Source organism: Neofelis nebulosa, chromosome 8 (assembly GCF_028018385.1).
Source record: "Neofelis nebulosa isolate mNeoNeb1 chromosome 8, mNeoNeb1.pri, whole genome shotgun sequence".
Taxonomy (NCBI): Eukaryota; Metazoa; Chordata; class Mammalia; order Carnivora; family Felidae; genus Neofelis; species Neofelis nebulosa.
This window is the reverse complement of record NC_080789.1, coordinates 18,129,944-18,147,100: the sequence shown is the minus strand read 5'-3', so window position 1 is coordinate 18,147,100 and position 17,157 is coordinate 18,129,944. Positions and strand designations below refer to the sequence as shown.

General features: G+C 43.3%; 1 protein-coding gene across 3 annotated transcripts in view; it reads right to left on the bottom strand.

Annotated features, from left to right (window-relative positions):
- GLT8D2 (glycosyltransferase 8 domain containing 2) overlaps nt 1-17,157 on the bottom strand; it is a 45,245-nt gene that overhangs the window by 12,666 nt on the left and 15,422 nt on the right. For all 3 annotated transcript variants that reach the window (XM_058741576.1, XM_058741575.1, XM_058741577.1), the window contains 3 exons: nt 13,930-13,976; nt 10,944-11,036; nt 3,046-3,217 (listed from right to left, as the gene is read on the bottom strand). In XM_058741576.1, coding sequence (XP_058597559.1) covers nt 3,046-3,217; nt 10,944-11,036; nt 13,930-13,948 — 284 coding nt within the window. In that variant the 5' untranslated portion in view covers nt 13,949-13,976. The remainder of the gene's footprint in view (nt 1-3,045; nt 3,218-10,943; nt 11,037-13,929; nt 13,977-17,157) is intronic.

Genomic DNA, 17,157 nt, shown 5'->3' with positions numbered 1-17,157 from the left:
AAGACCATTTAGATTAGGAGTGAGTGTCAGCCACATCTCAGTATCTCCTAATGGTGCCAAGACCTAAAAATCGCATTGTAAAAGTCATGCATAAATAACATCTTCAGGACCCTGCCTGGCACGGTCGGTCGGAAGAGCATGTGACTCTTGATCTTGGGGTCATGAGTTCAAGCCCCATGTTGGGTGAAGAGGTTACTAAAAATAAATAAACTTAAAAAATAAATACATTCTCCTTCTGAATAATGGAAATAACACTAGAAATACCTTGAACTTCCCGTCATCACTGCTCTCCCCAATCCATCCATCCTCCCCAGAGACAGTCACTGCTGGCAGATGGAGATCTTTCGGGTCTTTTTCTTTGCAGAAACACATATATGTACATGTACACATTTATGGTTTGGTTTGTTTTTTTTTTAAGATTTTGTTTTTAAGTAATCTCTACACCCAACATGGGGCTCAAAATCACAACCCCGAGATCAAGAGTCACGTGCTCTACTGACTGAGCTAGCCCGGTGCCCTTGGTTTTTTGATTCTTAAAAAAAAATTATTTATTTATTTATTACTTTTTGAGACAGAGAGAGAGCATGAGCAGGAGAGGGACAGATAGAGGGGAACAGAAGACCTGAAGTGGGCTCTGTGCTGACAGCAGCCAGCCTGATGCAGGGCTTGAACCCACAAACTGTGAGATCATGACCTGAGCCGAAGTTGGGTGCTCGATCGACTGAGCCACCCAGGCACCCCCAGTTTTTTTATTGTTTAAAGCTACAAGGTGAATGTTTATGGCCCCCTCCCCCCAAATTCATTTGTTGAAACCTAATCCCCAGTGTGATGGCATTTGGAGGTGTGGCCTTCAGAAGGTGATTAGGTCATGAGCGTGGAGCCTTCAGGAATGGGATGAGTGCCCTCATAAAAGAGACCCCAGTGAACGCCTCTACCCCTCCCACCACGGGGGACACAGCAAAGACGCAGCCCTCCATGAACCAGGAAGCAGACCCTTCCCAGGCGTGGAATCAGCTGATGCCTAGAGCTTGGGCTTCACAGCCACCAGAACCGTGAGAAATACTTTTCTGTTTTCACAAGCCACCCGGTCTGTGGCATTCTATTCCAGCAGCCCGGATGGCTTAAGACATTCATAAAATGGTTCACACTATATGAGACGCAGTGAAACTTTCATCTTCACACAACAGCATGTCCCGAGGATCTTCTTCGCCAGTATACACACATTGCCTTCTTTTTGCCAATTTACGAAGCGTACATTATTTAAAAATTTTTCTTAATGTTTATTTATTTTTGACAGAGAGACAGCATGAGTGGGGGAGGGGCAGAGAGAGAGGGAGACACAGAATCCGAAGGAGGCTCCGGGCTCTGAGCTGTCAGCACAGAGCCCGACTCGGGGCTGGAACTCACAGACTGCGAGATCATGACCTGAGCCGAAGTCGGAAGCTCAACTGACTGAGCCACCCAGGCGCCCCGAAGTATACATTATTTAAACAAGGAATAAGTGTGTCTATTTTCCTGCACTGGATATTGTTGTCCTGTTAATTTTTACCATCTTGATGAGTGAAAAATTATGTCACTGTTGTTTTAATCTGCATTTCCCTATTAGTAACACAGAATACTTTTTCATGTTTGTTGACCATTTGTATTTTTTCTTCCGTGACTTGTCTGTATTGTAGGCGCATTTTACTACCCGATGCTTATATGTTTAAAAGTTTTTTGTAAGAATTCTTTATATTCTTTGGATAGTAATCCTTTGTCTGTAATACATGTTGAAAATGTTTTGTGTAATTTATTGTGTGATTAATTTCACTTACAGTGTTTTTCATCATTAAAAAATTTTTAAATGTTATGCAGCCAAATCCATCCATTTTTTTCCTTGTGATTTGTGGGCTCACAGAGTCACTTTCCATAGCAAAATTATATAATTATCCTGCTTTTTTATAGTAATTTAAAATTTGATTTTCTGTTTATTTCTTCTAACTCCGTTTCCAACTTACTTTGTAGTGTGTTGTGTGATAGGAAAGAGATCACTTTGCAGTTCAAAAGTTATAATTAGTGATCATTCTGGGTCATATTAAAATGATACTATATTAATATCCTCCCAGGTTAAGAAAGCAGAAACTGTTAATTTTTTGTTTTGTTTTGTTTTTTTCAGAGACAGAGCGCGTGCACACGCACGCGTGTGGGGGAGGGGCGGAGGGGGAGGGAGAGAAAGGATCTCAAGCAGGCTCCATGCCCAGTGCTGAGCCCAACAGAGGGCTCCATCTCACAACCATGAGATCATGACCTGAACCAAAATCAGGAGTTGGACACTTAACTGACTGAGACACCCAGGTGCCCCCCATCTTTTTTTTTTTTTTTAATTTTAGAGAGAGAGTGAGGCAGAGGAGAAGGGCAGAAGGAGAGAGAGAGAATCAAAGCAGGCTCCACACTCAATGCAGAGCCCAACACAACCTTGGGATCACGACCTGAGCCCAAATCAAGAGTTGGACACTCAACGGACTGAGCCACCCAGGCACCCCAAGATAAACCGTTTTAGAAAGACTTCCGGGGCGCCTGGGTGGCTCAGTTGGTTAAGCATTGGACTCTTGACTTCAGCTCAGATCATGATCTCACGGTTTGTGAGATCGAGTCCCATGTTGGGCTCTGTGCTGACAATGTGGAGCCTGCTTGGGATTTTCTCTTCTCCTCTCTCTCTGCCTCTCTGCTCCTGCTCTCGTGCACGTGCTCTCTCTGGAAACAAATAAATATTTAAAAAATAGAGAGAGATTTACACACAGCCTGCCTAAGGCTTGTAGTTCTTTAGATCATTAGCCAATTCACCTCAGCAGAATGATGCAATGCCCAACCAGATTAATGAGACTTTGCTGGAAACTTCCTTAGCTATGCCACACATTCATCAGGTCACACAGTAAACCTCAGGTCATCCCTTCATTAATTCAAATGACATTCATCAAGCCCAAAACAGAAGGAAATGCATTTAAGGAAAGATAAGGAAGATGAAGAGAAAGTTGAAAACTCCAAAGTCTATAGTACACAAATTACCGGATTCGAGACAGAGTGTTCCGGAGTCCAACGACATAGAACAGAATGTTGGCATCGGTGTTGCTGTAGATGCTATTGATGGCAGCCATGGCGGCACCCATTCTCCCTGCAGCAGCACAAATCACCACAGGAATCTCATCCTCCATTTCCTCAGGAGCCTCAGAGTCATCGTCTGGAAACATCACAACCACTGTCTTAGAACATGAAGGAAATTCATAGTAGAACCAGCTCAAATTGTCTTCCACACTCCTGGGGGAAGACGGCATAGTGTGGAAGAGATTGCCAACCATTCTCCAACATCCAGTCTCTTCTTCTTTCAGAAATAGAACATGGGGTGGGGCGGGGGGAAGAAATACAATATTGGAGTTTTAATTTTAGCTGGCATCTAGCCAACCACTAAGAACAGATTTCTGAGACTCCCTAGCAAGTGTGCATGATCAAGTTATGACCAACGGAAGGTTAGTGCAAGTATGGGTGTGATTACTGGGTTTGCCTTTGAAAGCAACGTGCTACCCTCCCCTTCCCCTGTCCCCATTCCCATTGGCTGGAATGTAGATATGATGACAGAAGTTAGGGCAGCCATCTTGGACCACTACTTGGAAGCTACCTGTGGAGGACACCAAAACCCGTAACACAGAAGGAACCTTGATCTGGATGACCGTGGAAATGGCACATCATTGTGTGGAATGACACACATTCATTCACTTGAGAGAGAAAATGAACTTCTATTTTGCTTCAGTCACTATGATTTTGGAGCTCTTTTACAGAAGCCAATCGGACACACATACACACAGTTGAAAAATATGTGAAGAACTGGAAAGTCTCATTTGATCTGACAGTTCTCAACTCCTTCCTAAATTGGAATGTTTTCCTGCAGTGCTGCTGTAAAAGCTAACTGCTTGTGATCTTCCTTCTCCTCTCCGCCCTCTAGTCAAGTCTCTCAAAAGTCCGCAGCAAGAGAAAGGTGGTAAATGAAAGAGCATGGCTAATGCACAAGATGAATAATTGATTGTTCTTTTGAGCTGTGGCTGTGATGTAAAATACCAGTGTCGTAACATCTTATTTTGGCATTGCAATACAATTTTCCGGTATGAAAGATAATAATAATCAGTATGAAGAGTGGCCACTCTCAGATGCCCTTCTGGTTTTTACTTAAAGCTCTCTTGACAGAGATAAGTACCACTCAGATGCGGGGCAGTTCTAGCTGATATTTAATCCAACAAATATATGAACTAACCACCAGGTACTGTGCTTTATGTAGCTTAAGAAACACTGAAGGGCCTCTCCCTTCTCCTACCTCTCTTCCCCAGGCTGGCCACCACATCTGAAATGTCCACCACGAGAATAATTCTGTTTTCACAGTATACTTACTGGCACAAGAGAATGCTCATAATACAACATTAAGGGGGAAAAGAATACAAAATTTCTCTCTAGTATTTGATACACAAAATCACCACAGGAATCTCCTCTGGTGTATGATCCCAATGGGATATACACATACATACATATTTTCAAATGGATCTACATCTGTTTATGGAATTATGAGTGATTTCAATTTCCTTATTTGCATTTCTTATATTTTCCAAATTCTCTAAAGCAACCATGGATACTTTTTTTTTTTTTTAATGTTTGTTTATTTTTGAGAGAGAGAGAGAGAGCACAAGCAGGGGAGGGGCAGAGAGAGACAGGGAGACACAGATCTGAAGCAGGCTCCAGGCTCTGAGCTGTCAGCACAGAGCCGGCTGCAGGTTTCGAACCCACAAACTATGAGATCATGACCTGAGCTGAAGTCGGACCCTTAACCAACTGAGCCACCCAGGTGCCCCAACCATGTTTACTTTTATAAACAAAAAGGAAAATATTTCTTAAGGGATTATTCCTTTTGGACTCAACTGTCATTTTGGGGAGGTTCCCTAATCATGCGGTATGTTGCCTGCAGGCAGTGAAGTGAACTGCCCCAAATGCAAATTTGACTCTATTTCTTCACTGCTCACCATTCTCCAGTGGCTCTTGTACGGTAGAGCCACCTTCCCTTGCCTGGCACACAGGTGCCTCATGATCCGGCCCCTACTCACTTCCTTAGCCTCGACTCCTTCTACTCCAGCGATACCAAAATACTGAACACTGCACCGGGTGGTCCCTTTGCTCAGTGCCTTTGCACATAGTGTTCCAGATGCCCAGAATGCTCTTTCCATCCTTTCCTGCATGGCTAACTTTTACCCATTCATTCTAAATGCAGTGTAGACATCAGAACCTCTGGGAAGACTTTAACAGCTCCTTACACGGCGCTCACTTTGTCCGTGTTTGTGGGTGGCCTGACCAGCTGCATTGCAATTTATGTGGTTGCATACTTTATCTTTCTCTCCTATGAGGGCCGAGACAGTATCTCGTTCATCTCTGTCTATTCATTTGCTGCTAGCACAGTGCCTGGAACATAGTAGATTCTCAATACATTTTGGAGAGAGGGATGAATGGATGGGTGAATTTTTTAAATACCTCTATTTGAACATTTGCCACACTGCACAGAAAGAATCTATTCATGTGTCTGTCTCCTTCACTAGACTGTGAACTCATTATATTTTCCCTGCTGAGTCTGGCACCTAGGAGGCACTTAATAAAAGTTTGCTGGACTGAACTGAACTGATGTGTCGATCGTACAGAACAGGGCCCTGGAGGAATGATTCCCGGACTAGGGGCAAAGAGAGAGAGAAGGGCTGAAAAGCTGGGGGCAGAACCAGGCTCTCAGGAAATAGGCAGAATGAGGGAGAAGGAAGGTGTCCCCATGAAAGAGGGCCACCCAAGAGATCAAACAGCAAGTCTGCAGACACGTCACACTGCCACGCTTCTTAGGAGACTCTGCCGGTCAGAGGAGCTGGGAAGCAAACCTAAGCCAGAAACACCGCTCTTTGCCAAGAAGTCTTCCCTGGACAGAGTATGGATGAAAACACACTGGAGAAAGATTGGGAAAGATTTATCCACTGTAAAGTCTACAGCAATGTGGCATCCTTGCAGCTTCTCTGGGAATCACCCACTGTGCCAATTGGTACCTATGCCAACTCACCCAAAGGTCTGGCTATGTGAAACTGCTTGGTGCCCATACGATCTCTAGAAAACATCATGTTGATGGAGGTATGGAGTGAAAATGTATTATATTGCATTGGTCCGTTCCCACAAGCAGCTCTTACCAGACCATGCCCATTTCTAGAAAAAGTGAAATGTCTGCTCTCCCCGTGCCAAATCTCTGAATCCCATTTCAAATTAGGATTGGTTTTAGCCAAGCATATAAACTTGCCTCACCTCAAATGGGCCAGGAGTGAATCACCAGCTAATCACACAAAAATTATCAGGAGATTAGATTGAATGTCATTATCAGAATACACAAGGGGCTCCTGGGTGGCTCAGTCCATTAAGCGTCTGACTTCGGCACAGGTCATGATCTCACATCTCGTGAATTCGAGCCCCACATCCGTCTCTGTGCTAACGGCTCGGAGCCTGGAGCCTGCTTCAGATTTGGTGTCTCCCTCTCTCTCTGCCCCTCCCAAATTCATGTTCTGTCTTTCAAAAATGGATAGATAAACAAAAAAAAATTAACTAAAAAAATTACAATTTTAAAAATAAATGTAAAAGAAAGAAAAGGGGGGGGGGTTGCAAAGTCAGTCGGTTAAGCCTCCGACTTCGGCTCAGGTCACGATCCCAGGGTTTGTGAGTTTGGGCCCCGCGTCGGGCTCTGTGCTGACAGCTCAGAGCCTGGAGCCTGCTTTGGATTCTGTGTCTCCCTCTCTTTCTCTCCCTCCCCCACTTGTGCTCTGTCTCTCAAAAATAAATAAATGTAAGAAAAAAAAATTAAAAAAAAAAAGAATACACAAAATGGCACCATGCCTTTCTTCAGCAAATGATTTCATAGGGTTTCTGGACATTACCTTATAACACCAATTCTTTGAATTACTATTTTTGAAAATATAAAAATTCATATGGAATAGGCAAAGCACCAAGGATTTTTCGGGACAGTGAAACTGCTCTGTATTCCATAATGGTAGGTTAATGTCCTTATACATCTCTCACAACCCAAGGACAACATCAAGAGTGAACCCTAATGTAAACTGTGGACATTGGGTGATAATGTGTCCATGTAGGTTCAACAGTTGTAACTAATGTACCATCTGGTGGGTGATGTTAATAGTGGGGGGAAGCTGTGTACCTTCCACTCAATTTTGCTATGAACCTAAAACTGCTCTAAAAAAAGTCTATTAAAAATATTGATATGCATTTCTTGAAAAAATTCCAGCCCCAAATTCCAGTAAGTCATGGTGATTTTCTGCAGACCTCTCTACCCCCATTCCAAAGGTAGATCTCTGTCACCCGTGTGGTGTGCGCCTCTCAAATCCTTCTTTGTGTTGTCCCAAAAGGAAATATACCACCTACACGTGTTATTTTAAAATCAAAATGAAATCATACTTTTCATGGTTTTCTACAACTCGCTTTTTCCACTTAACGTATCACGGACGTCTTTCCATCTCAACATTATACTCCTTTGAATGTTATTTCATAACGCTGATTCTTTTTAACAGTGAATGGGTTAAAGATGTGATAGTGAACCCATTGATGTGTTCCAAATGCTTTGTTTATCAGTATATGGTTGATTAATAGGCCAGGATGTGCATTTCCTTACACTTGTTTTAACAGCTGCTATGAAAGCTACTTGTTTCTCTCTGTGGAGAGAAGAAATGTGTTGGTTTATGGGCAGGGAGTGAAGTGTGAGGACTCAAGAACTTGAAGTTCAGACAACTTTTGACTTCGTGGGGCTTCCTTTCTCTATTGAGGCATAATTTAGCTATCGTTAGGACTGAATTGTGTAAATCTGTATGTGGAAGCCCTAAACTCCAGTACCTTGGGATGTGACTGCATTTGAGGACAGAGCCTATAAGGAGCAATTAAGTGAAACTGAGGCCATTAGGGTGGGGCCTTAATCCAGTACGACTGGTGTCCTTATAGGAAGAGTCAGAGACGCCAGAGATGGGAACACACAGAAAAAGCCATCTGAGGATGGGAGGAGAAGGCAGCTGACTGTGAGCCCGGAAGAGAAGCCTTGGAAGAAACCAACACTGCCAGAGCCTGGATCCTGGACCTCCAGCCTCCAGATCTGTGAGAAATCAAACTTCTTTTCTGTAAGCCATCTAGTCTGGGGTATTTTCTTTTTTTATATCTTAAAAAAGTTTTTTCTAACGTTTATTCATTGTTGAGAGACAGAGAGAGACAGCGTGAGCAGGGGAGGGGCAGAAAGAAAGGGAGACACAGAATCCAAAGCAGGCTCCAAGCTCTGAGCTGTCAGCACAGAGCCTGATTCAGGGCTTGAACCCATGAACCATGAGATCATGACCTGAGCAGAAGTTGGAAGCTTAACCAACTGAGCCACCCAGGCACCCCATAGTCTGTGGTATTTTCTTACGGCAGCCCAGGCTGACTAATACAGATTTCTTAAAATTTGCAAATATTGGGAATTTCTTAACATTTCCTGTTTTAGGTATACAGTTCCATGATTTTTAGTAAATTGATAGAGTTGCACAACCATTACCACAATGCCACTTTGGACCATTTCCAGGGGTGCCTGGCTGGCTCAGTTGGTGGGGTGTCCAACTCTTGATTTTGGCTCAGGTCATGATCCCAGGATTGTGGGACTGAGCCCAGAGTCAGGCTCCATGCTGGATGTGGAGGCTGCTTGGGATTCTCTCTCTCTCTCTCTCTCTCTCTCTCTCCTTCTCTCTCTCTCTCTCTCTCTCTCTCTCTCTCTCCCCCTCCCCTCCCCCCCAACTCTTCCCCTTGCCTGCTTGCACTCTCTCTCTCTCAAATAAAAAAAAAATATTCATTTCCCTGAAAAGTTTCCTTAAGCTGGGTTATAGTCAATCCACTCCAGCTCTCAGCCCCTGGCAACCACTGATCTCTTTTCTGTCTCTATAGATTCACCTTTTCTAGAAACTTCTCTAAATGGAGTCATTTAATATGTGGGCTTTCAGGTCTGACTTCTTTAATTTAGCATAATCTTTGAGAGTTTTATCCACATCCAACTTCTGGAGCAGGCATTAGTACTGTGTTGCTTCTTATTGTTGAAAAGCACTCCATTGTGTGGATATACTACATTTTATCTAATCTCTGATTGATTTACATGTGGATTGTTTCCAGTGGGACTACAAAGAATGATGCCCTGGGCAAATCTGTATGCCCATCTTTATGTGGAAATCATTCTCTTTCCGGATGCTCCTTATGTTTATTTAAACCAGATTTTATGTGTTTTTAACTGTTTTTCTTTTTAGTATATTTATTTATTTTTGAGAGGGGAAGAGGGGCAGAGAGAGAGAGAGAGAGAGAGAGAGAGAGAGAGAGAGAGAACCCCAAGCAGGCTCCACACTATCAGCACAGAGCCTGACCAGGGCTCTATCCTGTGAACTGTGAGATCATGACCCAAGCAGAAATCAAGAATCAAATGCTTAACCGATTGAGCCACCCAGGCTCCCCTTAACTGTTTTTCTTAAATGAATTTTTAAATTAAAATAAGTCAGCTTTGTGAGAGTAGGGACGTTGTTTTTCTCACTGTTGTGGGTCCAGTGCCTAAAGCCTCTGGCTTAAAAAAAAAAAAAAAAAGTATGAAATGAATGTATATAATGCACCAAAATATTAACTATGTTTGTCTTTGGCTGATATAGCTACAGGTAATATCTTTCTCTTCTGTATTTTCCATAAATGTATTTGCAAGACTATATAAAACTACAATTATTTAGAATTATTTAAAAATAGGGGTGCCTGGATGTTTCAGTCAAAGGTTTGTGCGACTCTTGATCTCAGGGTTGCAAGTTGGAGCCCCACATTGGGGGTAGAGATTACTTAAAAATAAAATCTTTATAAATAAAGAAACCATTTAAAAATATAATACACAGACTACAGTACTTCTTAATTTCTATGAAGGATGACTCTGTGTGTTTAGAGGTTGTGAAGGTGGCATCTCAAGCAACCCACCCCTCAGGAGGGAAATCGGGGTCCTGAGCACAGCTGGAAGAGGTCATAGGGTCAATGCAGGATCTTTTCTCAGCTGCGGGTTCTGAGGCCATTGGTGCCGCAGTGGGAATGAATCAGTGGGGAGAAGGGACAGAAGGTGATGTGCATAAGCAGCATTATTGGGAGCCTCCAAGGATGGACACAGAGCCAGTCGCCCGAAGCGTGGTCTGAGAACCGAGCGTCAACATCAACTGGGAGCGGATCACAAATGCGTGCAATCCTCAGGCCCCACCCCAAATCTACCGACTCAAAATTTCTCGGGATGGGTCCGAGTATCGTGTTTTAACAAACCCTAACTGATTCTTCTATGTGCTGAAGTTTGAGTAGCACCGATCATTGTAGATCATTGAAAAGTTGGCCTTGGGTGGATATTCTCACCAGCAGGTCCTTGGGAGCTGACCAGATGGTTGCCTGTCTCTGAACCAGCTACTGAGAGGAAGCAAAGGAACACATTTAAATCACATTCCCAGGCATCCCATCTTGATGGGTTATATGCTTATTTACCTGCTCCATTCTTTTTTTTTTTAATTATTGTAGTAAAAAACACCTAAGATTTATCATCTTAAGCATTATTTAAATGCACAGTTGGTGTATTAAATACATTCACATTGTCGTACTACTGTCACCACGGCCCCATCCCCATAATTCTTGTCAAACTTACAAAACTTTTACAAACTCACACAACTGCAGCTTCTACCCGTTAAACAAGAACTCCGCATCCCCGCGCCCCCGGCCCCTGGCAACCATCATCATACTTTCTGTCTGGGTGACTGTGACTATCAAAGTCCCTCATACAAGAGGAATCGCACAGTACTTGTCTTTCGGGGCCCAGCTTGTTTCACTCAGCGTACCTGTTTCGTTCCTGAGCACAGTCCCCTTATGAACTTTCTTATACAGAATTCCGCAGAGGGTCACAATCAGAAGGAACAGCAACACCTGATTGACTGAAATAAAACCAGAAACACATTCAGGTGTAACCTCTCAAGCTGAAATTGCGGGAAAGTTTAGAATGGTCATATGAGCAGATGCCTTCCCTAACCAACATCCCAGCGGTGGTCTGGGACCTTTCTTTCAGCAGATGGCATGCGGAATAAAGGGTTAACCTGGGATGCTGTTGCAGCTCAAGGGTACAGAGACATAGCTTAAGGAGGATGGGGGGCTACTCCCAGGCAGCCTGATGGCAGAGGCTACGACCTTAATGCCGACATGAGGCTGCCTCTGGAGCCAATTTCTGTGCATGAACATTTGGTTTCAATGAACAGCCAACATTTATATAAAGCTTACGATGAGCCAGTACTTACTACGAGTATGTGTTCTCAGTTCACTCGAACACTGGTCAAGGATGACATACAACAAATTCTTGCCCTGAGTAAGAGGACGGAAGGTCCAAATATCTCTTCCAGTTCTAAGCATCCGGGACCATCTGTTCCACTTACCCTTGGCAACGACTGAGAAATAGAGCGATAAAGGACAGTGCTTTCCTGAGTACGGAGCACATACCACTGATTGTACATGAGATGGTTTAGGAGGTTTGTGACCATGGCATTAAGTAACATTAAGTCACAACATGAGAAGTTAGTTTTAATTTCACGTGCAGGCAGGTAACAAAAGCTACCCAGAAGTGAGTAACATTGTTCTAATCATACATATGTGTATAATCGTCTTCTTTTTAAGATAGGAGATAGCTTATTCTATTAGCAATAAGGATATGCACTTTCTTTTTTTACAATTTTTAATGTTTTTGTTTATTTTTGAGAAAGAGAGACAGAGTACTAGTAGGGGAGGGGCAGAGAGAGAGAGAGACACAGAGTCCAAAGCAGGCTCCAGGCTCTGAGCTGTCAGCACATGGGGCTCGAACATGGGGCTCGAACTTGCAAACCATGAGATTATGACCGAAGCCAAAGTTGGATGCTTAACTCACTGAGCCACCCAGACGCCCCAGGATATACACTTTCTATTATAAAGTACACATAAATTTTAAATGAGTCAATTTAAGGAAACAGTTAAGTCATGCGTAGGACAGAAGAAACACAGATGATGAAAAATTGAGAAGGTGGTGCATTGCTATACATAGAGCACAATCACCTGAAGTTTGGAAAATGTTGGTAGGAGAGGAAAGGGCCAGGATTTCAAGTCAGGCTCAAATCTTGTTTCTGCCACCTCTTAGCTGTGTGGCCTTAGACAGGTTACTGAATCTCTCTGAGCCTCAGTTTGCTCATCTGCTCAATGAGGATTGTAATTGTAGTAATAATCATTGTCTCACATGCGGGTTTTGAGAGTTAACAAAGGCAATGTAGGCCTAATAAAGACTTTATAATTGTTATGTATTATCATTTACTATTTTTTTAAGTTTATTTATTTTTGAGAGAGAAAGAAAGCACAAGTGAGGAAGGGCAGAGAGAGAGGGAGAGAGAGAATCCCAAGCAGGCTCCGTACTGTCAGCACAGAGCCCAATGAGGGGCTCAAACTCATGAACCATGAGATCATGACCTAACCCCAAATCAAGAGTCGGACACTTAACGGACTGAGCCACCCAGGCACCCCTATCATTTACTGCTTTTACGCATCGAGATATTTACATTTATTGTCCTCATACTGATCTCTTTTCTGGCCCCTGGGCCTTTGTCTTCCCTCTTGTAGAAGGAAGGAGTTAGTCTTCACAAGATGTCTTCCAGAGCTACATTCTGAGGCCCAATGATTCTACTGTGCTTACATCCAGCTTCTCTCTGCCTTTCTGGACTGTGAGATTCAGCCAGAGAAACTAGATACGAGACTCAGTTTAAAACAAAACTATAGAGAAATAGCAGATAAGGAAGAAAGTCCTACAGTTTATCGATATGTCTGATAAATATTCATCTGCCACAGCCAGTTGGGGAGGCAACTCAAAGTCTTCTATCACCTGACTCTTTTTTAGTATATGTATGCCCTATGCAATATTTTGCATATACTTAGACCAAAATATTATTCACAGTTAATCTGAACTTCAAATCTAACTGCGTATCTTGTCTTTTCATCTGCTTGTTCAGGCAGCTCTACCCTGAGACTGACTGTCACACAATTAGGTTACTACGCTTCATCCCAGGTTCACAAACTACTAGACCTAAAATCAAGGGCAAATTCAGGTTTTGATGGAGTCTGAAGATTATATAATTTAAGGTGACTCTTAAGAATAGGAACACAAGGGGCACCTGGCTGGCTCAGTCAGTGGAACATGAACTCTTGATGTGGGGATTGTGAGTTTGGGCCCCATGTTAGGTGTAGAGATTACTTACATGAATCAATCAATCGATATTAAGAATAGGAACACAAAATTACAAGTGTTAAAATTAGATAGGAGCATGAATATTTATTTAAAGTGAGAAAATAAATTCTATTTGTTAAGTTTTATAGAAATGTTTGCCCCTTCTCATGATGAATCCACCTGTGGATAAAATACTTAACAACTTTCCACAGGAATCATCCTGAAATGATGATGCCAAGAACTCTGCCTGTGGGAAAACCAGCCGTGAAAACAAAGATCTCAAAAATAAGACAGTTCAAGACTCAGCATCAAAACAGTCCTTTAAGCGGCACCTCGGTGGCTCAGTCAGTTAGCCGTCTGACTTCGGCTCAGGTCATGATCTCACAGTTCATGGATTTGAGCCCGGCGTCAGGCTCTGTGCTGACAGCTCAGAGCCTGAAGCCTGTCTTGGATTCTGTGTCTCCCTCTCTGTCATTCCCCTTCTCGCGCTCTGTCTTTATCTCTCAAAAATAAATAAACATTAAAAAATTAAAAAAAAAACAGTCCTTTAAAATATCTATTTTTAATAATCATGATTGTCAAAAGTGTAATCTTACTTTTTCGTAACAAAGCCATGTGTGTTCACGCAGACGAAAGCTGTGACCTGTGGATTAAAGAATAAAAATTTTTGTAGAACAGAATCAACCCCAAAGTCATCATACAATTACTAAGGATCGTGTCTTTGAGTATCTGATATGTGGCAAATTGGGCAATCATTCCTTACCGTTCTGAATCTAGAACTTTGGAAAAAAGTATCTCTTAGATGTATAGGTCAGCCCTTCAAATTAATTTCTCTGGCTGTACGAACAGTCCAAAGGGCCCCCAATAGATAATCTTGCATATTTTCAGCTATCATAATTTCATTCCTTTGATAAGGAAATTTTCACATCTTCAGGGATCCCTTGTGGAAACAGAACTATACCTTACACTAAATTCAATCATGCATTCCATGAGTATTTATTGAGATCCTACTAATAGCCCAGCACTGTGCTATGTACTGAGGATGTACCAATGAACAAATCAGTCCCAGTCCCTACCATCATGGGGCTTTAAATCCTGTGGGGAAAACAGATACTAAAATGTAACAAATAAAATAGATTATGGTAAGAGATATGAAGGAAACAACAGAAGTTCTGGGACACAGATCAGTAGAGGTGAGGAGTGTATCAGGAAAAGAAATCAAGAAAAGCCTCATTGGGAAGATGTTCTTCCAAGAAGAGCAGGAGCCCATGGAGAGAAGGCAGAAGGAAAGAGCAAAGTGCAAAGGAAAGGAAACAGCAGGTGTGAAGGCCCAGTGGCTAAAAAGAGCTCTGGGTATTCTAAGTACTGCGAGAAGTTCAGTATGGCTGGAACATAGTGGACTAAACAAGAGACTGGCCAGATGAGGCTGGAGACAAACCGTGTTGTCTATAAAGGAGTTTGGATTTTATTTCATATGCGTGTAGTTCCCTCTATCAGCTTTTGTTTTCATTAAAGTCCCAAAGCAACATTTTCAAACATCTCCACAGATATTCTGATGGTAAAGCAGGGTGGAACTCAAAGTCAGCCATAAGGAGCTCCAAAATATTTACACATTTCTTGAGTTACCTTCAGATTTGTGTAAACTGTCCAAGAACGAAGGGAAAATAATGGCTCCTTTCATTGCTAGCAGAGGTCCCCTCAGGGAGAAAAGTCTTTGTTATTATGAAGTCAGAGACTTCCATGCACGGATGGGGTGGGCAGGGGTGAGAGCGGGAACATGTGAAATGAGTCTGAATGAATGATCAACTGGAATCCTGGGGTTGGCAGCAGCCCAAGATTATTATGTGAGAAGGAGAAAGATCCCATAGCAGAGGCTGCCCCTTGCTCATCAGAACATCTGGCCGTGGGGCAGATGCCCCCCAAGGACTTTCCAAGAATTGAGATGCCCAATATTCAGTCCATAGTCTTCCTCCATGCTCGACATCTCCTGATCCCCACCCTGTCGCCAGTCTGCTTTCCCCCCTGGGTCTAAACACACGTATCAGTGTGTTCGGGGGAAATCAAGGAAAGGGGGCCGTGTTCCCCATGCTGGACGTGGAGAAGCAGGGAGAGACGCAACTGAGATGAAGTTCTGTGGGGACTCTGAACGTAGGAGAATGTAAGCTGTCAGGAAGTCATGAGGATTTTGGAGGGGATATTGGATGGGGGAAGGTGAGTCCATTTTTTTTAAAAAAAATTTTTTTTCAACGTTTTTTATTTATTTTTGGGACAGAGAGAGACAGAGCGTGAACGGGGGAGGGGCAGAGAGAGAGGGAGACACAGAATCGGAAACAGGCTCCAGGCTCCGAGCCATCAGCCCAGAGCCTGACGCGGGGCTCGAACTCACGGACCGCGAGATCGTGACCTGGCTGAAGTCGGACGCTTAACCGACTGCGCCACCCAGGCGCCCCAAGGTGAGTCCATTTTACTTGAATCTCCAAATCTATGGCTGCTGGCCGAGGAAATGCCCACCTCCACTCAGTGGTGAGTGAAAATAAAGTTATGATTTTTCTCTCATCTAAGTACATGAAATCATTTGAAATGTATCCATGGACACCGTGAGGGTCTGTGCACCCCAGGTGGAAGGTTAGACCCCTGGGCAAGGTAGACTCAGCTGACATCTGGGTTAAGATGACATTTGTGCTGTTTTATCACCTAGAAAAACTGCTGCCCTGGGCACATTTGCCTGGTTTGTCCTGAGGCTTTTCATTCGCCCTGGTTCCCGACATGATGTTCCAGGTGACAGGCAGGGTGAGAACCTGGTCCCAGGCAAACATCAGAGAGGGGCAGGCTGATGCGCAGGGACAGAGGAGTATGGATGGAAAAGCAAGCCCTGGGAGGAAGGCTGGAGGGATGCCAGAGACAGATTTGGGATAAGATTTCCTATCTTGCATTGCCATACACTGTTAAGGGTCATTAAAATGCCCATCCTGGCAATGTCATATAGGCCAATGTTGAAATGTCCTCTGCCTCTATATTGAAGATTACAGAAACTAAAGGAGGGGCCAAGATACAAAACAGAGGGGGACTTTCACCTGATATTCTTTCAAGGCTTATACTGCACGTATTTAATAACCAACATGGCCCTCGGCGCCGAACAATTAAAATGGGCCCCAGCTGTAAAAGCTGGAGCAGACCCAACTGATATGTTCTAATAAACAGAAGACTTTGCACCTATAGAATGCTGAATCACGTGCATGGATTATCTGTTCAAACAAATAGTTAAGTACAGGAGATTCTAAGGGTGTGTGTGTATGTGCACTCACACACATACACACACACAAAGATGCTACCAGTCCAACTTTTTACACAGAGCACTTGCCTTTGCATGAGACAAATTCTGGGCAAATTCTAAGAGGCCTATCAACCAGACGTATTCCAGGAAAAACATCTTTTGTTTTTTTTTTTTAACGTTTATTCATCTTTGAGAGACAGAGACAGAGCATGAGCAGGGGATGGACAGAGAGAGGGGGAAGGCACAGAATCTGAATCAGGCTCCAGGCTCCGAGCTGTCAGCACAGAGTCTGACGCGGGGATCGAACTCATGAACGGCGAGATCATGACCTAAACCAAAGTCAGACGCTCAACCGACTAAGCCAACTAGGTGCCCCCAGGAACATCTTTTAACAGAAGAAGCCAACTGCTTCTTCAGAGAATGAATTTTAACACATGCATAAATTCTTATACTAATCACAACAAATGAAATAGAGAACGATTTCAACACCTCCAAAGAATTCTCTTGTGCTATCCTTTTGTAGGTAGACCCTTCCCAACACCTAGCTCCT